Consider the following 22,944-nt stretch of genomic DNA (forward strand, 5'->3'; position numbering starts at 1 on the left):
TCTCCTATATACACAAATTAATATACACCTCCATATACAAGAACAAGTGCATAGTATACAGGTTTTGATGAATTTGCAACAAATATCAACAATTAGTACTGTGTGCTTTTGTCTGAAAATTATAATCCCTTGGATTAATTTCTAGTTTAATAAATAATTAAATAAAGCCATCCACTACACTTTTGAGGTGAAAATGTTGTGCTTTTATCTACATGGACCTCTAAGATGTTGACGGCATCAACACATTATTCAGAGAGTGAGACAGTTGTTAAATAGAGTTTTGCCAGTTCTATTGGAAAGCATCCCTCAGGTGGTATCAGAACTCTCCAGAAGAGAATCTGCTTTGGCAGGACAACCGTATAGCACCATGCGGCAGAACAACATGAACCAAATAAAATCTGGTCAGAACCGTATAAAATCTCATTGCAACTACAGAGTACAGAGATGTGATGTTAATGCAGAAGTTCAGTTGAGATGCAGTGCATTTGACAATACAGAAACCTAATTAAGATCAGTTAGTCTTTTTTTATTTTATTATTAATGGTTCCTTTTTCTGTTCCCCTACCAGATACCAGCACTATTCTCCCAAGTATTACCTCCTCAGTTAAATCCCTCTTATGAATGCAGTTTTCTGTGTGTTTTTAGGGGTAGTGGTGGTCTAGTGGATAGTGAGTTGGACTTGTGATCAGAAGGTTGTGAGTTCAAATCCCGCCTGAAACCACACCACTACTAGTGTGCCCTTGAGTAAGGCACTTAGCCCTCAGTTACTCCAGGGGGAATGTCCCTGTAATTTGTAATTGTAAGTCGCTTTGGATTAAAAGCGTCTGCTAAATGTCAAAATTAATTAATTATTAAATTATTATCTGTGCTCTCCACACCCAAACACACATACTGTGTTGTGTGTACACACTCTCTTGAAACCTCAGAACATGATTCTGGTAAAACACAACCAGCTCCAGACTAGATGGAATAAGTTAATGATAATGCCCTTAAAAATTAGGGCTGAAATGTTTCCCTCTATGAGGACCATCCTGCTGAATGGAAAGTCTTGTTTTAAATTGTTTAGTGCAGAGAAAGGCTTCGCACCTCTTGACCTAGGCTAACACTTGGATCAGGTTGACAAACCTCCCATTCAAATCTTTGATTTGATTTTAAAGATCCAACACAAAAATTCCCAAAAGCAAGTTTTGTAATGTAAACAAACAAATAAACACAAACCAGTACCACATTTCGAAAGGCCTACAGAAGTTACTCAAAAGGCCACAGAGGCTGAGATTACTCTACACTGAATGTCCACTAGAGGGCCCTGTAGGCCTGTGGAATCCAATGGAGAGGACCGTAATATTCGGGTAGCCTCACCACAGTGTGGTCTGTGGTTTCTCCTTCTGTTAGTCCAGTTAAACCCAAAACACACATGGCCTGTCCAAGGTCCCTGGTGGCCTTGTCACTCCTGCTAGCCATTGTAAACAGGCGGAACAGCGGTGGCCTTTTCGTTGGGTCCCTCCTCCTCCTCTTCCTACACAACGCTCCCAAGCTCTGTGGACTCTGTCTCGGAATCCTGTTCGCTGTCCCTGTGTTAAAGAACGGGAACACAGCCAAGAGTTAGACACAAAGGACTTGGCTTGATTAAACCAGGCTCCTTATTCATGACAGGGCAACTCTGGTTTAAAGCGTTTACTTCAAATTAAGCTAAGGTATAGAAAAAGATGCCAGGACGGAACTGAGTTAAGTGTCCTTGTATGAAGTGAATGGTCCCTGTCCTCTCAGACTCAGGGGTTTCATTAGGGAAGAAATAGATTTCGGGCATGAACCCCGCTCTATTACAATAGCTTTCTGGCCTAATTTGGATACCCCCCAATCAGCCATAATCTTCTGTATATACAGTATATGTGTGTGTGTGTGTGTGTGTGTGTGTGTGTGTGTGTGTGTGTGTGTGTGTGTGTGTGTGTGTGTGGCCTGACTCACATCATCTCCTGCAGTAGTTTTCGGTTGCCCTGCCTCCTCTCCTCATCGATGGGGTATGTCTTGAATATGAAAAGACCCAGAAATATCAGCACAACAGGCGCAGGGGAGACCAGCACCTTCAGGGTTAAATTCACCGCCTCCGGTTGCGAGCAGCCCCTGGTTATGTACCCGGCAAAGCTGTTAAAAAATGTACAGAGAGAGAGAGAGGGAGGGAGAGAAGAAAGAAAGCGGATATAAGTACAGTTTGGCTAATTATGAGTCTACGGATTATGTTATTGTTAACCACATGACTGGACTGGTGGACTGCAGACATTAAGCTCATCTTATACAGGTAATATAATATGATGGAATTTAGGCAGAGAGAGTCCTACATAAGAGGTAACTTTTTATGTGCAAGAAAGAGAGAGAGACCAACTCACTCTAAACTGAGAGTGGAGACACCGAGGGACACTCCAGAGGCAAACTTGGTGAAGAAGACGTAGAAAGAGTAGAAAATAGCTTCATGGCCGTGTGAATCAGGGTTCTTCACTTTGAAATCATCCACCACATCTGGGAGCATGGACCTGCCAAGGGAAACACATCCACACAGTCAGAGGAGTTGATAGAAAAGACAGAAACACACCACACAAGAGGCGAAACTGGAGGTATGTGGGGAAACTCTGATCTCTGGGATCTAATCAGAAAGTACTCACCAGGGTAGGAGGAAAGCTGCAGCCACACTCACTCCTGCTGCCACAGAGACCATGTAGGCTACCATGAGATTGCTCTCAATGCAGACAATCAGGATCATGAAGGGTACTGCCCACTGTCAGGATAGAGAGCCACAGAGGATAAGATATGAGAGGAGAGAGCTTGCCTCAGGAACAAACATACATGCACACACACCCACCCACACTTTGACATGAGGTCACATATACACACACACACACTCACTGTGATGCCAATGTAAACGGCAGTCTTCTTCCCAAAACGTGTCAGGAACCACTGCCAGAATGGAATAGACAAAGTTCCAGAGAGCTAGAAATGGAACATCAAAGAATAACATCAACATCACCATCCAATCATCATGATACATTCAGCCACATAAGAACTTTACTTTTCATTCACCTCCACAGGAATGTGCCCGTAAGACTTCTCTAACCATTGTGGGCAATGTGGGAACAGGAAAGGCCAGACTGACCAATGGACTAAAAGGTCATGAGAGAAGGTCACAGTTCCTTTGTTGAACCCTGCAGGGTGTAGACTACCCGTGACCTCTTAGAGAGATGTGGTCAGCCAGTGTGTCAGATGACCACACAAGCAGGAGCCAATGGCTGATTTGGGAAATATCAAACTACCAAGCTACATCCCTTCTCTTCCCTTCAGACCCTAAATAAACATCCACATCCACATCTTCTCCTTCTTCTAACGGCCAGTACCCTGCAGCTCTCCATCCTACTCAAGGTGGAGGAGGAGAAAGTGACAGAGCAGAGAAAGAACCAAAACAACAGCGAAATCAAGAGAAAAGGCAAAGAGCCGTTCCCATGGTGGCGCTGACAGATCGCCGGGGCAACAAAGGACCCCTCTGTGTTGTTTTCTCTGGCCAGCGGAGCCAGAGTGTGAGCGGAGAACAGGTTCCCAGGGGCCACAACAACGCCTCCTCTCACCCCGAAAATGTGCCCTTTCATCCCCACGGCGACACGTCTGCTTGTGCAACCTCCCCCCCCCCCCCCCATCGGTCTCTGAAACACTACAGACCCAGAGAGGTTCCTCTATACCTCAAGATCACCTGAGCCAACCAGTACTGTTGAAGACACAGGTCTTGTAGGTTATATATAATAATACCTACTGACGTCGATACGGGGAGGTTTGGGAAAGTAACTGCTGGTTTTCTAAATGAAACAGGAGTCCACTCACCATAATGACCAGCAGAATGTTCTGGAAGTCGTTTCTGAAGCCGAGGGTGTACGTGCAGAACAGGGCAAAGTTCCCCTCCAACAGCTGTGAGGAGAGGAGGAAATACACATAAAGCAGCCATTCAAAAGACTAGGATTAGAAAATCCAAAATCTAAATCTTAACTATTGTTGTGTGTGTGGGTGTGTGTGTGTGTGTGTGTGTGTGTGTGTGTATTTAAAACACACACACACACACACACACACACACACATCCTCTTTTACAAGGAAACAGAAGAGAACATATGTGTGTTGTGCACTGTGTGTGTGTGTGTGTGTGTGTGTGTGTGTGAGTGTGGTACTGTAGCACAGAATAGGTGCATCACTCACCATGAAGGCCAGGGAGGTGAAGAGGAAGCCCATGACCAGTTTGACATACGGCCCGTGGCTCATTACCATTCTTATGCCCTCAAAGAACGACATAGGCTCCGACCTCAGACGGCCGTTCTCTGAAGACCCCAGCACAGAGAGATGACAACACAACGGTTAGAGACCATCCACCCACTGTCACAGGCATCAGCTGAAAAAGGCTTGTTATGAGGGGGAGGACGGTTTCATTGTAATGCATTGAACGAAAAAAGGAATAGTGTCAAACATTCTACGTTCGTCCATGACATTTGCTGCCTGCCAAAATTTAGCCTCCTAATTTTGTTTAGTACCCCAACCTCTCAGGGTTGAGAGAGAGAGAGGGGAAATGTTTGCTCGAGGACAATGAATATGAATCATTCTCAAACCCTGAACATGAGATTTATTTATTTTTCTTTTAAACTATGCCATCGTGAATATCTTCAGGTGGTAGAGAAGGGGCTCATTTCTGTCTGTCTATTTTCTCACCTTCTTGCTCTCTGACGCCCAGGAACAAGACGGCAGCACAGAGGACGTAGATGGCACAGATGACTCCTGAGGCGATCAAGTAGGCTCGCTTCTGTTAGGGGGACAGGAAATTAGGCTTTACGTTCATCACTGACACTCAGGGCAACACACTAGAAAAACCTTGTTCCAATGGTTCTCTATATCCCATCTTAAATATTTAATTCTGTCATTTTCCACTTAAGCTTCCAAGAAGCTAAGAAGGCATGATCCAGCATTGCACATGAGATCAGGAGGACTGGGGACAGTTTAAACACTGAACTCCAGGCCCTTCTCTGCGGTCACCCTCTCACCGTCTCATCCAGGGAGATGTGGGAGATGTTGACCTCTGACCCCAACTGGGAGGAGGAGTTGCCATTGTCGATATAATCCAGCTCTCCCTTGATACAGGGGGAGATGGCCCTACCCACAATCTGCCCCTGGATCGCCGTGCCGATCACTGTACCCAGGACCTCCACGGTCATACCTGAGAGATTAAGGGATAAGGAGAGAGATGGAGAGAGACCTGAATCAAGACCATCGTCCAATTAGAACCACAAGGCGGTGGTGCTTCCAAACCACAAAGCAGGCCAGGTTGACTTACGGTAGGCAGTGGCAGAGTCCCTCTCTTTCTGGTCCGTAGTGATGAACATGGTGAGGGAGGAGTAGGGGACATGGAAGCACTGCACAAAACACACAAAGGAAACCCAGTCAGACATACAGCATCAGCGGACCCATCCCGACTGTACAGGGAACCCTATGAATAACAGCTAGACGGTGTCGTTAGGAGAGAGATATACCGTCTGCAGAGACTGGAAGAGGCAGTAGAAGACCAGGTACCACAGCACCTTCCCCTCCTCCACCGGGGGGACATACCAGATCAGGAAATAGGTGAGAACGGCAAACGGAGTGGAGATGAGGATCCTGGAAGACAAGAGATCAACACACTTTATATGGAGGTCACATGCGTCTATCTTTTTTATCACACAATTCTAATATTCATGTGATCCACTGTAACAGTAGCATGAACCCCCCCTTTCTTTCTCCTTTTCCAGTCACTCTTCTTTTTTTCTTTTTTTTTGCTTTCTCGCTGAGCATTGGAAGCTGGTCTTTTGTGAATAATCCCTCTAATCCTCCCTTGTGTGGGGCTGCATGTGGAGAATGAGCTCAGAATGGCCTTTCTCTCTGCACAGTACTGGGAATCTATGGTGGCGCCATTCTGATTGATCTAGATGTGCCTGACCACTAGGCCAGTCCACTCCAAATAGGAGAACAATAGATCCACTGCTGGGTTTCCAACAGACCGTCCCATTCAAGAGTACAGGCATGGGTATGGCCGGAAGGCATCGAAGACAAATATTGACTAAGACATTTCTATGCCAGTAGGGCAGCGGTTAGGGCAGTGGGCATTTTCTTTGTCTTCTCGCTTATGTTAGCACAAACAGAACTTAATTTTCAGATTAGCTTGTATTATGTTTTTACTGCTACAAGAGCAGGAACATAACAATCTCCAGCATAATATTTTTGTTTTCGTTCCCTGTGTTTGACCTGCAAGCATGAAGTGACACTGTTCACACTCCCCCCAGGGACATATCATCTCACTGAACACGCGCATGTTTGTTTATCTTTCCTGACACGTCACTCAACACACGCATGACTGCTTAAACGGGGCACTCCCTTTTCTGTGACCACAGATAGGGAAACCCCCTCTTTCCCCTCTACGTTAGCTGACTGAATCAGGTTAATGTGAGACCATAGTCTAATTTGACTGGAAATAGAGGTCAGATATTATTTTGATTGGCTACATTACACAATCTCACTATGGTTGATTACACAAAGATCACAGATGTGCTTAACATGAGCAGGAGGAGCAACCCCCAACCTTGAAGCAAAACACACACACACACACACACACACACACACATAACGCTTCATGTGGGACAAGAAAGAGGAAGAAAACCAAAACCTTTTTTTTTTGCAGGCAATCACCTGCCTCTTACTCTTCAATGTTGACTGATCAAACATGCTGCGAAACCTCAGACAGAGAGACTCATAAAACACTTATCAGCATAGCCTATTAAGATAACACAATGTTATCTCTCTATTATTACAATTATTCCTTTGAGTTTAGTTCAATGAAGACATGCAGTAAACCATAAACTCATATAGCTATATCCATGTCTTAAGCCTTGGCGGCTGAATGGAGCAGAGGCAGGGTTTGTATGATACACAAACTCTCTAGTATAGCCATTAAACAGTTCAGGATCATTGTTGTACACTTTTTGATAAAACCGAATCCACTGATAATAGATTAAACTAAATGGCAGGGGCACTCAGAGGGAGTAGTGTCATGAATGCATCACTGATAGTGAAGACATCCACCTCTCCGTGTCGTCGCTCCGGCTGTTCATCAAGCTACTTGGGGGGCTTTGTGTGGTTCCCACATGCTACAAAACCATCCACACTGCCACTTTCTAACAACGATCTTCTTGACATGCAGCCAAGAATCTCCCCTCTGCTTGACCTGTGGTAACCTCTCTGAGACAAGCTCCCTCCCTAACTGCCACACACACGCTTCTCAGACCCCTATTGGTCTAAAGCCAGTGGTGTGTTGAGGATTGAACCAATGAGAGAGGGAGGAGCCTCTTTGTTCCCCTCCCCCTCTCCCTCTTCCTCTCAGAATGCAGAACACACATGGGTTCTACCTCACATGCCCAGGGTCCTCAGATATGAATCACATTTCCTGTGTCTAAACTGTCTCAATATAATTTGCTTATCGAATCAAAATCAGATGTCAAATAGCCATCAGATATCCAATATCCAAGCATACCTTTCTGAAATATGACACTTGCATGCATGTGCGCGCATACACAAACCCACCCTCCCACACACCCATTCTGCCCTGTTTCATTGTAGTAGAGTGTGTGCGTAAATAAACAGCAGAACATTGCATGCAGTATTGCCATAATAAACATGCAATAATATACATGCAATGATTCACAGACATTTCAAAAAAACGTGTTTTCGTTTTGTCAGTCTGGGGTAGTGTGTTGATTGATGTTAAATTGAGTCTATAACCAAATAGAAGGGGTGAAAAAGTGAAGGGGTCTGAGTACTTTCCAAAGGTACTGTAAGTGCGGTCGCTATGTCCCCTGTGATTTAAATAACTATGAGGGTCCTAGTGTCACCCTGTAAAATGTTAACGGCAGTGTAGGGATCAGTGTATGACAACAACATCAAGGTCATGTGTCTTTACAACAACAGACCCACAACAGAACACCTCCGCCATTAAAGCCATACCATATCTTTATGGTGTGCTGTCAAACTCCTCAGTGCATACGATTTGTCTAGACTTGATTTGAAGTTAAATAATTTGCATTTTCATATAATTTCCTTCAACTGTCAACATTTGATACAGGTTATTTAACCTGTTACCATTCATGTATAATTAGCCTAAAACACCCATCCAATGTATACCCAAAATAAATTGAAAGTTGTTCTTGAACCATTTGGAGTAAAGTAAAGTTTGAACACTGAAGTAAAAGTTTTTTTCCGTTTTCGCCTAAATATTTCTTTAGCAATGTAAAGAAACCTTTGTTGTTGGAATGTTATCTATCGATGGTGAACTATAAGGCTTCATTGGTGAGTTTTATCAAATTTATGAATGTAGTGTGTTTGTTGGTGGTCTGACAGCGACGTCGATTGTGCCTGCTGTTGTGATTGTATCTTGAGATGGATTATTTGGCTCGAAGCGCAAGAATCATAGCTTTGAGAGCATATAACGCATGACTACCTACGTAAACATAGGAAGCGTGTGCAGGGCAAGACAATTTGCACACGGCACTAGGGCACACAGACGGGCCGGCGGATTCTTAACAGACCATATTAAATTATTGAAATGCAAAAGTCCAAACTTTTCCTGACTGACGTTCTTGAATGTGAAGATGGTTTTTGCCCAGACAGTGTGAAGAGGTGCCCAAAGTGTAAGCAACGCCATGTGTCTAGATATCTAGTGTGTCATGCAGTCAGTCCTTTAACCACCTAGTGACAGGGATACTGGGCATTTTGCACTTCCTACCCTATGCCTCTCACAGCAAGACTTAACACTCTCATCTCCTTCATGGCTGCTTAGCCACGAAAGTGCCCAGAAGCTTGACCAGAAGCTTCAAAGCACTAAGCTTTTCATAGAAACTTGTAGTGCCAACTTAGAACAGAAAAGAGAACCACCTGGGCATTCACATTCTAACATCAACTAATTCTCACAACAACTAATGATGTCTACTGGAGCAAACAGGCTGTGGCTAATTCCAGCCTGTCCTGATGTACCCACAGATGAAAGCAGAAGCCAACCCCAAGATTGACCATGCCCAAATAACAGATATAGATGGATATGACAGTATGTCAGCAGAGATGGAGTCTGATGTGTCAGGGCATCCTGTCATGACCTGTTCTCCTCTCCTATTCAATCCGTTCCACTGAAGCTTTGTTACCACGGTGACTGCCCACTCTCCCACATGTTCCCTCCATCTCCCCCGTGACAAGAGGTTCTGTTTTTCATCTTTCAGAGCAAGCCTACCTTTCCTCCACCCTCCAGTTTTCATTTCCTTCCCTGCGTAACCCCCCCCCAGCCCTCCAACTCCAACTCCCCCTCCAATCCCTCCAACTCCCCCCACTGCCCCCACCACCACCACCACCACCACCACTTACCAGGGCATCATGCGGCCACAGCGGGTCCATCGGCTCCGGCTCACAAGGAAGCCCACGGTGGGGTCAGTCACAGCATCCCAGGCCCGGCCCACAAACAGGACGATGGAGGCGTAGAACGGGTCCAGCTACACAGGGAGAGGGGGGGTGATAGGAAGGAGGGAGAGAGGGAAAGGCAGGAACAGAGGGAGGGAAAGACAGAAGTAGATAGACAGAAGGGAGGGCAGGTAGAGAGAAAAGGAAGAAGAGAAAGTAAGAAAGAAAGAAAGAAAAGAAAGAAAGAGAGAGAAAGCAATAGATTGAGTCAGTGATTGTCACAGCCACCACCAGTTACTCAAAGTCTAACTATTGTAAAAGACAGAAAAGGGAGCCATATCTTTGTTGCGGATTACATCTTGGACACAACATTCCTCTCAAAGGACACTTGGAGAGATTTCAAGGCTGTGGAAGGCCAACTTTGCAACACAGTGATCTGTTATGGAACAGTGCAGCATTCAAGGCCATTCTGGCGAGCTCACCGTCTCCTTGGTTGAATGGTCTGTAGTCTATAGGACTCCTACAGTGCACATTCATACAGTGTACACTCGCTAATTGAGTAGCAATTACAAAACAGCGTGAATCCATGCGCTTGACTAGATCCTTCATGCCAGAGACTGTTAAAATGATACCAGCTCAAAGACGGCACTGAAGTATTTGGCCTTGCCTTTAATCAGTTCCATGTACATCCTAGCAACAGTGGAACTTGGAATAAATACATAGACGATAGATAGGAAGAAAAAAAAAAGAGATACTTGACTTTTCCTCCTTTAGGCTTGATGAATGACCTCATTTTCAAGGAAAATTGTTTCTAGAAGGTGAAGCGCTGACCTTCACTGCAGAGAGCTACAACCGTGAGGAGCCCGTCCTGACAACTGACTAGCACACTGAGCTACACTAGCAGCCTTGGGACTGTGCTGTGGTCCCCGGGGTAGCAGCTATTTTAGCCTGGTCTTAATAGAAAAATAGAATTAAAATCTCAATGAGACTAAACAGTCAGATAAGGGTTAGAAACAATGGGTGGGTCACCATACTAAACTACAGTAGGCTTCTCTAGGTGGGTCATCATAGCATGACCCTCTAGCTGAACCCTGTCTTGTGTAACTGAGTTGAGATGGTAAACTCACTCCTCAACACCCCCACCACCCGTGCTAAGTTTTTTGATCGCTTTTGATAGCTGGTTTACATCGGGTATTTGAGGAGACGGTCACGTGTTTTTGGCAAGTCAGAGGTCACGACACATTCGAGACTCGGTCAGAGCAACATGAATTGCGGGGTGACTGTTGACATCTGTTTCACTCCCTCACCTGGGCCACATCCAGCAGGTAGATCTGGAGGAAGAAGCCCAGCGCGCTGCCTGTGATCTGGTAGGGAGCTCCCCCGACGGCATAGCACAGCTTATTACACACTGACAGATGAGTCTTCTGGTCCCTCCGCTGGAAAACAGGGAGACAGGAGAAAACACACACAAGCATGAGGAACGAGGATGGGGAATAAAGGACTACATGCAGAGGCAATGGATGAATGAAAGGATTGGATTTGAATGGGTTATGGCTGACGAGACTCATTTGTTCTGATATGAGGGCTTATTGCATGTCCCTCTGTACCTCTGTCTAGGCATTGAAAAACTGATATTAGAAGATTGAAAAAAAGTGTTCAAGAGGTTAATCTATACTTGTGTATGAGCACCACTTATTTGATTATGCATTGTCTCAGCAAGAGACCTTAGTTGACCACTTTCATTGTCCAGGCCAGTCCCCAACATCTGGCCCGTCCCTTCACAGGCTCTGGCTCTGGTCCAACAGCAGCCAGTCAAACAACCCATTCCATTGTGAAATCAAGATTAGCTAACTCTCCTCACCCCACTCCAGTGTCAGATTAGAACCTAATCCCCCCTCTGACGGTGCAGTCTGGGCAGCTTTCAGCTTAGAAAGTGGTGTGAGACTCTGAGGTCACAGAGGTTCGTCCACTGTACAATTGTACAGTGTGATTGGCTCTGACCATGGGATGTTGTTGGCACTGAGAAATTCCATCCCAGCCAACAGTCAGGAGTCCTCACATCCTCCCCCCAAAACCAATCAACACACACCCTGCTTCTGAAAGCTTCCCTACAGCCAATTAATGTACAATCATCCAGTTACAGCAGATGATGTGTCACTGTGTTGTGGACAGGCACCTGCTTTTTCAAGCCCCACTCTCAAAATACTCATGGGTCTAGAACATGGATGCCCAACACTTTGACTGCTCCTTGTGATTACCATCCGTTTGTTTCTTATTGCGAACCAGATTTAATCAGATTGAACATGCCCCGGGTAGAGGCATGAATCCATCGATCGTTCTCTGCACTGTATCCCATATTGCCTTCAGGAATGGAGCCTATAGGCATCCTATAGGCAGTTTGTCAGGACAATCATATACATTCAGACCTGTGAAGTGGTAGGGAGGAATGTTCAGGGTGACACATAGCACCTCTGTGCCATGCAGGCAGGCAGAATGAGAGGTGAACAGCCTCAGAGCGCTCCAGGCAGCTCAAACCCAGGAGCTCAACCAGAAAGCGCTCTACTCAAGCCAAGAGGGAAGACTACGGTATACACACTGGGAAAGCTGCCTCATTGGGGAATTCTAGATACTTGATCTCTGTGTGACAGTTTATACATGCATATGTATTTGCATTTGCATTGCATTTTAACTAAAGACGGCTACAGCTAGGCTACCTTTAGAGAAAATGCCGTTCAGTATAAGGATTTTTTTTAGGAACACAGCTGTGCTCAGATAAGCCGGGTGAAATTTAAACCCGGCGGACGGAGCAGGAACATTTGGTGTCGGCAAAACACGCGATCACCCCACTTCAAATAATCAATCAGTTGCGATGGTCTAAAGTGCTGGAAACATGACTAAAACGTCACAAGTCATAAAGCATGAGAATACAACCCCCCTTTTTTATTTCACATTGCCTACTGTCAGTTGTCATTTTTATAATTATTAAGTATTGCTGCCAATAATGTAAGCAAAGGGCGTAATAGCCCCTACACGCGGTTGAGTCCTGATCAACTGACAATTAGTAGAAACCTAGACTACATAATAAAAATAAATATGATCATTCTCATTCATCCACTTACCTTAGTAATTTTGATTCCATCTTGACTTGATGGTTTTGGTAATAGGGTTGCCGCAGCGTATTGCTCGGCGCCCTCTCCTCTTGCCATAATTAAATCGATAAATTATTCAAAAACCTTTCGTTATTCACTAAACGCTGAAGATCGCAGGCACATTAACGTTGAAGAGCTCTCTCTCTCTCTCTCTCTCTCTCTCTCTCTCTCTCGCTCTCTCTCTCTCTGTGTGTGTGTTCCACACAGTTTAGGAGGCTCGTCTCTTTCATGTGACAGGCAGCTGAACTTGGCCAGAGCGCGTCTCCGTGCGTGCTCCGCCGGCTCATTCATCCACACTCGCCTACTACGGCTGCTACGTAATTTTTAACCCTTTCAGTATCGAACATGCTGACGTTGACACATTGCCACTGCTTCCCTGCTCTGTCCATCCCATTTCAATGTTATTCAATGTACTTGATGCAGAGGAGGACAGAACCTATGCTACAATTTGGGTGATTTTAGAGAATAGGGTTATGAAATGTGTGTGTGTGTGTGTGTGTGTGTGTGTGTGTGTGTGTGTGTGTGTGTGTGTGTGTGTGTACATCATCAGGCACCATGTCCTTCTTTGAACCACGAGTCACTTTGTATACACAACAAAAGCCAACATGGGTAAGGGCTTGAGCTTACTCACATGGTTGTTGTGTGTTGGTGTTCCTCTAGAGATACTTAGATAGCGCTGAATGCATGTCACACTGCAGTGTTAATATACATGCTTTCACAGTCATCAACTTGTCAACGGAAGAATGCTTTTAATGTTGTCTAATGTGGTTACATGAGCCGAATCTGTAAATAGAAATGAATGACGTGTTCAGCCTATCTACATAGCTGGCTGAGCTACAGTTCTCACAGAGGGCCCTCTTTACTCAAACTAACTGTTCAGACAGCTGTAAACTGTGTGAACAGTGTTCACAGCAAGCGACGTAGAAATGGAGGTAGAAATTGGAGGACGGGCTCCACGCCCGGTAAAAAAACTAATAAGGCCCATTGTACAGCACCAGCAGACATAAGGTCGTAACTGTTCAAATCTTCATTGGTTATCTCAGTGGAATGTGCACCTTTTTTCTTGGTCTCTAACAGAAGCCTGAAGTGAATATTGCTGTATGCACACAGACAGAATGCTGACACAGCTGAAAGTAGAGTCTGAGGTCACGGTGTTAGGACAGTACTTGGCCCTCCAATATGTTAACACATCATCCAGATGAAAACAGACCAATGGAGCTCAGCCTGCCGTCTATTCCTGAGCTTGGCATTCAGTGCCCATCCTGTTCGGCCTTTGACCCACCTCTACAAGGATACTCTCATGTACGAGGAAGGGGAGTGGTGTCCTGGAACAAGATACAAGCTCCTCCTTCAACCTGTTCCCAAACACCCCCTTGCCTTCTACATAAAACGAGGGCTCACGTTACAGTCATATTTATAAAATAACATTAACCTAGCTGTAGTCTCATCCATCGAGGCTGATCTTTTATTCATGGACTTTAGTGTGTTCTATGTCTAGTAGGGTGTGACCGTTAGGCATAGATACACAGGGCCTGTGTACAAATCACATTTGATTTCTTCATCATACAGTCCAATAAATCATACTGGATGGCACATGGATTGTAGAATGTTTGACTAGGGTCTTGTGCGGTCCTCTCTGACAGTGCCTTATACTGTGTAATGCTTGGGGTATGTCATGATTTAATAGAGAGAGACTAGCTGCCAGAACAGTGGCATTATGATCCCTAGCTCCCTGACTTTTTCTTGGGAACATTATTTACTGCCATTGGTTTTCTTGGGCTACAGTAGAATGCACATTGGTTCTGTCTAACACACACACACACACACACACACACACACACACACGCACACTTAAAAGCCGTTACAATATAACACCCAGCCCCTCCTCCTTTCGTCCCTCCATGCATGGGGTGATCTGATGCCTCCCACTCTCCCCTCTGTCCTCTGGATCAGCTGATAGTCTAAAATAGCAGCCTTGCGTCTGTGCGGGGACGCTGTGACAGGGGGCCTGACCTCACGCCTCAGCTAATCACAGTGTTAAATGCCGTGCCTCTCATTGTGTTCAGAGAGCACGCTGTCTCCCCACCCAGGGCTTTAGTACACGGCGCAGAAGCATGCCCTCCCCTTGCCTCATACTGTTTCCATCCAGCTTGTGTTCCCGCAAAAGTATGCAGTAGGCCTATACACGTATGCATGACGTGTGGATGAGGATGGTATTGGATCTCAAAATTCTTATGTCATATTATGTTGACAAACTTGTCCGGGTTAATGAAATGACCATCACATTTATTTGGCGGCAGGTAGCTAGAGGTTAGAAAAGCTGGCCAGCAATTGGAAGGTCGCCGGTTCGATCCCCATGCCAGATGTGAGCTGGTGACTGGCGGGTTGCTGGCATCTAAGGTATCCTACCACCACTGTCGTTGTGCCCTTGGGCAAGGCACTTAACCCTTAACTGCTCCAGGGGTGCCCGTCTGTGCACTATTGTTCCTCTGATATTGTTGTGTGGTGGGGGAGGAAGTTAGCTCACACACACACACACGTGCATGCACACACACACACACACACACACACACACACATACACACACACACTGGGAATATGAAGTACATATCTATCTAAGCATTGGGACATGGTATTTGTGTTGGTCAGGCTCAGGGCTGCCTGTTGGTCACAAGGGAGGTTTAAACAGTGGGCCCTGACAATCTAGATTAGTAACATTGTTAATCTGAGATCAGAACAAACCTTGTTTCTTTACAATGATTTTGTGTGTATGAGTGTGTGTGCATGTGTGTGTGTGTGTGTGTGTCTATGTGCATGTGTGTGTGGGGGCATGTGTATGTGTGTGTGTGTGTATGTGGGCGTACATGTGTGCGTGTGCATGTGTGTGTGTTTGTTTGTGTGTGTGTGTGTGTGTGTGTGTGTGTGTGTGTGTGTATGTGTATGTGTGCGTACGTGTGTGCATGTGTGTGTGTGTGCAATGATGAAAATGGCATAATGTCGCCACCTCTTGGACATGGTACTATAAAGAACAGTTTGAAAACAGTTTTAATCAACAGAATCATCCATGTTGATGTCTGTGGAAAGAAATAGGAAACACATTTTTTAATGTGGAGTGATTTTACTCATGTATGTGAATCGACTGCCCCCCATTAAACCTTCTTACCACTCATCAACACCAGAGGGCAGTCAAACTCAGCCCATACTTCCCACACGAAAGACTGAACTGCATTGAATACATTATTGTTCTTTATCCAATAACCTCTCTCTGCCTAACCCTAACCCTCGAATAACGCAGTCTTGTTTGGCTGACCTCTCCCAGCAGTTTAGCCATACGCTGTTATACATCTAAAAGGAAATTATCTATAGAATTTCAGTTTTCAGTGATTTATCAGTCTAACTTCCTGATAAAATTATGTTTTTATGCCATCATGCAAAGAGATGATAAGGAGCCCTCTCCTCAGTCATGCAGCTCTCAAAAGGTGCTGGCCATGGCATTATCAACAAAAGGTTGCCTGTTGATCTACAAATCCATATGTTTTATGACAGAGAGTTCAGTCAGAGTCCATGTTACTTATCTGTATGTGCAACAAGTATTCAAGGATACATGGTTGGAGTCAGAACTCTGGATTGAGAGTACAATACCATGGTGGGAATATTTTCACCATACTGATGACTATTGCAGCGTACTTTGAGGGTGTGGTAGAAAATGGTGGCATCCATCTCTGGGGAGCAATAACGTTTGTTCTATGTTTTATTCTTTCTTCAATACCGGACCTTTCTCTAACCAGAGGGTGACAATCTGTTTGGGGTGGTATATTTTGAGGTGGGAGGAGAAGGTCAGGGGTTAGGGGTCATCATGTCAGAGGGGATCGTGAGGAATGGGAGGAGAATGAGAGGGTACCGGACAGAGAATACTTCCAGGGATGGTCTCTGAAAACCCCTAAATTCCTCCAGTGCATTCTGATGTCCTCTAAGGCCCTCCATCGTACAGCTGAGAGTGGGTGTCAATGTGCACTGCATGACTTCTCCCCAAAGGTGAGTCCCCACCCCCTCCTACCCCCCCCCCCCCCCATGTCTACCCCCTCCTCCTCACACGCATATGCTACATTGACAATAAGAGACAATGGGAGCCACTTGAAGTTAAGCTGGAGTTGACTTGAGGAGCTGCCCCTTGCGAGGCTATTGTGAGTGTTAAGCATTGTTACAGAAACAATAACCCCGCTGAGGAAAAGATAGAGAGTTTTCATTCCCTATGAGAGAAGAGAAAGAGGAGGAGTAAAGTGCCTTTTTGGAATTTTATGGGACCAAAGGCTTTTGTTCTAATGAGTGGAGATGGATCTCTCCCAAAGTAACAGATTGGAGGGTGGTCCCCTTTGCAGGGTGTGTATGTGTGTGTGTGTGTGTGTGTGTGTGTGTGTGTGTGTGAGAGGGAGAGAGAGAGAGAGAGAGAGAGAGAGAGAGAGAGACATCATTACACAACATGCCAGATTCTCAGTCAGTTTCAAATTATAGATAGATATCAAATAACAATTCCAGTTTGTATGTATTCACACAGTCACGCCAACCCAAAAGTGATGATGTCCATACAGGGAAATTTAGTCTCTGCTGGCTGAATGAGGAGGATGATGAGAGAGGGGCTGGACAGCAGGACTGGACAGGAACCACGCATTGCTGTGACACTGACCTAAGCCTATACTGTCTGGGTACACACAGACACAGACACACACACACACACACACACACACACACACACACACACACACACACACACACACAATGGGCCATAAGTGTGTTTGACCTCAGGCTTGTCTCTGACAACAGATGTCCATCACTAATCAATGTCATTAACCAGCCTGTACGGTCATGGAGTTTGTGGGGGTTCCCCATCTAACATTGAGATATTTAATTAAGTAGAGGATGGAGCACACTATGGTCAGCTGGGATCAATATGGCAGAGGAGGAGATGGAGGAAAGAAGGGGACAGTGTATGACGATGACCTTGCCTTGTCTGGTCGGGAGACGTTGGGGACCTTTGACTCAGACCCTGCTAGAGGTCAGAGGTCAGGGTCCCACTCACCATTAGTCTCTGACTGTAATCCACACTGCACAATGTACAATGACATCGGCAATACTTAATCATGGCCTAGCACACAGTGGCTTACTTAGTGTTCAAACATGGATGCCTTCTGTACAGAATGTCTTTTTGTTCTTCATTGTGGCAACGAAGCCACAAGTTAGGGGTCAGTCTGTTGCTACCATGCCACAGAAGCTCAGACACTCAGAACTCAGATTCCCCCCATTGTATTTTGAAAATAGTTGTTCAAAACATCTCTCCATTCAACTTTAAGATGACACAAATCCTTGTTTTCAACAAAAAGCTGAAGTGTTTGCTTGAGACACCAATGTGTGTTTTCTCTCAGCTCTTCTCTGCTATAAGGAGAATTTTAATTTGAAATGCAAACAGAATCCTAAAACTAAAAGAGAGGAAGACACACTTTAATTACACTCCCATACACTACCTCTCACAGTTGCTTTTAGATAGAGGGTTTTTGTTTGGTTCTTTTGTGTTCTTATTAAGCTCCTGTCCTCCAGTCTCAAGGATGTCTCACAACACAAACTGACGACTGAGTCCTCTACACTCATTAGCACCTCCTGCTCCCATCTCCACCTGTGAATGGTTTGCTAATCCGGGTGTTTATGCAACTGCATACGCCTCAGAACCTTTTACATTAAGAGATATGCTAAGAGAGTGATCAACCCGCAATCAACAGCTTGCTTTGATGCATGTTTTGATTCATAAGGTCAGGATCAGGATCAATACAATTGAAGTGCTGTGGCCTTAATGTATTTCGAAATGGTCCTGAAACAGAAAAGTATATGACTGGAAGTTTAATATTTCCTGAATTTTTACTTACTGATTTACAGATTTGTATAGGCTAGTACTTTTTACAGACAAATACAAAAGTGCTTCACAACCAGAATAATACTAAACACAATATTTTTGAACAATAAATACAATACAAACAATACTAACAAAGAAAAAGCATGATGTAAGATGTAACAACATGTTTTGGCTCAGCTCTGCTTTGTTCTGACTATGCCTCTTGATTATGCCAACAGGCCCTGGCAGATGGGATCAATGGAGGACACACTCCACTAAAAAGCCACAGTTTGGTATGTGGGCTAACCTGTCACTCCTAACCCCAGGATCTCCAGTAGTGGTTATTGATCATGAGGATTATGTGCATCAGTAAAACAAAAGGAAGCACATGGGGGCATCTGCCCTGCGGAGGACACACTCCACGCTAGACTCCACGCTAGACTCACAGGTTCCATCTGGGAGGAATCTCACACAGCTGATTGAATCAAATGTTATTTGTCACGTACAGTGCATACAGACGTAATTGATATAGTAAAACAAACTACTGTCTCCCCCAGACCATCCTCACTACAAAAACAATATATATACAGTATATATATGTATATATATATAATATTAATACCTGCACACAACCTGATTACTTGATCACTACTTGACTACTACTTACCTGTACTGTACTATATATGTATTATATTGCATATTATATGATATTGCATTTCATATTGTAACCTGCAGCATGTTGTTCTACTTTTTCTATTGAAATACGACTGGTCTCGCTGTAGTACAACAACCATCACTTTATCACCTTATTCTACTTTAGTACTTACTTTAACTTTATTCTATTATTGTTGTCAATGTTGAAGACCTAAGTCTAAGTATTTTTCTCTTGTGTACCTGTAGCTACATTGGATGTAATAAAAAACATTTCTGATTCAGATTAGTGAAATGCTTTGGAATCTTGATCCTCGATCAACAACAGTCAACAATAATCAACAAATCAACAGTACAATATAATATAGGATAAGAAAACAGTGACAGCAGTAGTGCATAAGGGTGTATTGTAAGTAGCAGAAGTAAGGACTATAATAATAGCAACAGTAATACAATGTCAAGTGATCAAGATTGTATGGGCTCAAAATAAATAACAAACTAAAGATAAATAGTTGACAATGAACATTTGTAGAAAATGTAGACTTGGTGTTGGTTCTCTCATACTCTTCGAACTCAAAAGGTTGCAGTAGAACTAAACAAAACCATGCATCAAAAGCAAGTTATCTTTATTTGCAGTAAAGATCATGACCTTCCTTGATCCAAAAGCAAATATCACCTCACTTGTAATTGTGTTGTGCCTTCAGACAGTTATACCTACATTCCACTCAATACTGTGTTATTCCATCAGACATTTATGCCTATTTCACTACTAACAGAAATGTCATCGTTGGGAGATTTCTACCACCAAGACAAATCGATCGTAATGGCGTGTAGTGGACCTTTAAATAAGGGGCGTGACTGAGCTACCACCACCCGCCTTTTAGGCTAATGAGCCCGGTCTTACCCGGATGCAGCGCTGCAGCTATTTCAGAGACTCCGCCCTCCTTTATCATCTTATAACTGCGTCTCCCTTTGGCGCGAAAACACTACTGTGTGGCTTCTATTAACACACTGCGGGGCGGAATCAATTACTCCTGTTTCAGTTCCACTATCCGTGTGCACGAATAACAAGTGAATTAACTGACCTTCAACGTTAATTTGATTCATCTGTTTGGAAGTAACGTCTACCTCCGTCCACTCGAACTGCTTTATCCGTGGCTCTCTTGGGTGAAGAGTTTTTGCGGTTGCCAGCTGTACGGAATATTCCATGCCGTGGATTGCAGTGTTATCCTGGGATAAACCGGTGAGTGTTTTTATCCTTAGATGAATCGCGAAACTATAATCTAATAATCATATCAAGTGTTACGAAGAGGAAACTTGCATGTTCCTCTGCCACGCCTTCAACAAGCAATTAATTTAGCACACTGGCATTTTTTTCAGGGCAATTAAATGTATAATTATTTGTTTACCAAATTAAAAGTTTCCCGTTATAGTTGGCCAAAACTGTGGAACCTAATTAGATTACGTAACCTTATCTGGGCAGTTTTACGCCATCACTGCACACCAAGCATCCGCAAGATGGAATCAATTATTCATTTGGTCCCAAGTGTAGAAAGTAGGCTATTAGACTGATGCTGGTGTTGGCCACTGATGGATGTTTTTAACGGTTGAGAAGTGAATCCTCGTTTTCTCTGATAAGTGGTGTAGAACATGCTCGTTTCACAATCTCTCATCATGCACGAAGGAGGTTTGTTAATGTTGCACCAATTTTGCTCCATCAGGTCGGCTGAGTATTTTTTCGAATATCGGAGACAAGTTGTGATTTATAAATGCTTGGAATAAACTCAAGAACGTCTCGCTGTGAAAACTGGGAGATGGATTACGACCGCTACCAGCACTATTTCTACGATGACCTCGACAAGGAAGAGGATTGCTACAAATCAACCGCACCAAGCGAGGACATATGGAAAAAGTTCGAACTATTGCCCACCCCTCCCATGTCTCCAACCCGGACTCTTAGCGGGGGTGCCATGCACTTTTCCCCGGGAGACAAGCTGAGCTGGCTGTCCAAGGTACTGGGTCAAGACGAGGAGTTCGAAGGACAGTACAGACCCAACACCGACGAGCTTTTCGGGAACCATAGTTCAATTATTATCCAGGACTGCATGTGGAGTAGTTTCTCAGCCAGTAAGCAATTGGGAAAAGTCAACGAGCGTTTGTCATCTACAGCTCAGCTCCGACTCCCCTCAACCCCCCCGAGCTCTGTGAGCAAAGCGCAATGCACCTCGCCAGACGCGCCCCTGGCCGTGACCACCTTGGCGACAGAATGCGTTGACCCCGCTGCTGTCCTCACCTTCCCTACCAACAGCTGCAGGAAGCCGGCGTCTTCGGGCTCTGAGTCCCGTTCCGATTCCTCCGGTAAGGAACTGACCATGCAGTAAATGATATTTGCCCTGCTAGATAGACGATTGTTAATTATGTAGGTCTACCCCCCACCCCAATACTCTTGTATTGGAAACTGCGAGCCCACTGGAGTTTACCCCCTCTTGCGAGTAGCTTTGCATTGCGACGAGGGCCGTTGATGATTTATTGGCCTGTTACGCATGGCGTCAGACCGTGACAGAAAGTCTTTCAGGCTGCTCTAATCTGCTAGTACCCTCCCCCTTGATGAACACGTTCAGCGTTAACTAACAAAAGCCTGAGCCAAGTTCCAGCAAACATTGGTATTGATGACCATAGGCCCTGCTAACGCCTGCTTTGACACATAGAATTGTCTGTGTTGTATTTCCAACTTTACCTACTTTACCTTCACTACAAACCATTTACTCGACATTGCTTAGATTCATTTCCTCAGTGGAACATTCACCAACTAGGGCCTTTTTTTCAACAAATAAACAGCATAGAGAAGTCATTTAGACTTCTTGGGACTTTGTGAGTGGGGGACCTCTGTGGTGAATGTGTAATGATGAGTCTATGGTTGTTGTTTCTTTTGCTGTCACAGATGATGAGGAGATTGATGTGGTGACTGTAGAGAACAAGCAGAGCCGGCTGAGGGGTGGGCGTAAGCCGGTGACCATCACTGTGCGCGCCGACCCTTGCGCCAACCGCTTCCACATGTCCGTTCACCGGCAACAGCACAACTACGCTGCCCCTTCCCCAGACAGCGACCCTGAGGAGGAGGAGGACGACGATGACGACGATGATGATGATGATGATGATGAGGAGGACGACGACGACAACGAGGAAGAAGAACCCCAGAGCAAACGGGCCTGTCTAGAGTCCAGTCACGAGCCGGGCTCCACCTCCTCTCAGGACAGCCCCCAGAGCTCTGACACAGAGGACACAGACCGCCGGAAAAACCACAACTTCATGGAGAGGAAGAGGCGGAACGACCTGCGCTCACGCTTCCTGGCTTTGCGGGACGAGATCCCAGGCCTGGTGGAGTCGACCAAGACCCCCAAGGTGGCCATCCTCACCCAGGCCACGGAGTACCTGCTCCAATTGCACACCAGAGAGAAGCACCAGGCCCAGGAGAGGAGGCGCCTCAAAGCTCGCCAACAGCAGCTCCTCCGAAGGCTAGCAGACCTGAAACGCTCCTGAAGTTAGAACCAAAAACAAAATGGACAATTACAAATAAACTGCCTCATTCTGAAAGCCAAGGACTTCTAACAAAACAAACTGCCACTTTCATAAAGCTGTGGACTTAAAAAATGCCTCATGTAGAAAGCTATGAACATTAACAAAATGCCTCATTCATTGTCACTTGACTCTTCAAATAAGGTCAATCTCAGCCAGCTTTTGAACCCATCATGGAGGAGGCTGTCATTGGTGTGCTTT

At 45.0% G+C, this 22,944-nt stretch overlaps 2 protein-coding genes across 2 annotated transcripts; one reads left to right on the forward strand and one right to left on the reverse strand.

Annotated features, from left to right (window-relative positions):
- Positions 1-1,516: 1,516 nt before the first annotated feature.
- LOC308157113 (sodium-dependent lysophosphatidylcholine symporter 1-B-like) lies at positions 1,517-12,692 on the reverse strand (the record flags this gene model as incomplete). The annotated part of the gene is made up of 14 exons (XM_080530598.1): positions 1,517-1,571; positions 1,966-2,142; positions 2,385-2,528; positions 2,658-2,770; positions 2,899-2,982; positions 3,862-3,945; positions 4,228-4,346; positions 4,732-4,822; positions 5,061-5,233; positions 5,351-5,429; positions 5,547-5,670; positions 9,454-9,578; positions 10,794-10,922; positions 12,606-12,692. The coding sequence occupies 14 exons, from the start codon at positions 12,690-12,692 to the stop codon at positions 1,517-1,519; spliced, it is 1,584 nt and encodes a 527-aa protein (XP_080386724.1).
- Positions 12,693-20,936: 8,244 nt separating this feature from the next.
- On the forward strand, positions 20,937-22,707 carry LOC308162055 (protein L-Myc-1b-like; the record flags this gene model as incomplete). The annotated part of the gene is made up of 2 exons (XM_080536147.1): positions 20,937-21,525; positions 22,109-22,707. The coding sequence occupies 2 exons, from the start codon at positions 20,937-20,939 to the stop codon at positions 22,705-22,707; spliced, it is 1,188 nt and encodes a 395-aa protein (XP_080392273.1).
- Between the last annotated feature and the right edge of the window lie 237 nt (positions 22,708-22,944).

Source organism: Nansenia antarctica (genome assembly GCF_963989245.1).
Source record: "Nansenia antarctica genome assembly, chromosome: 1".
Taxonomy (NCBI): domain Eukaryota; kingdom Metazoa; phylum Chordata; class Actinopteri; order Argentiniformes; family Microstomatidae; genus Nansenia; species Nansenia antarctica.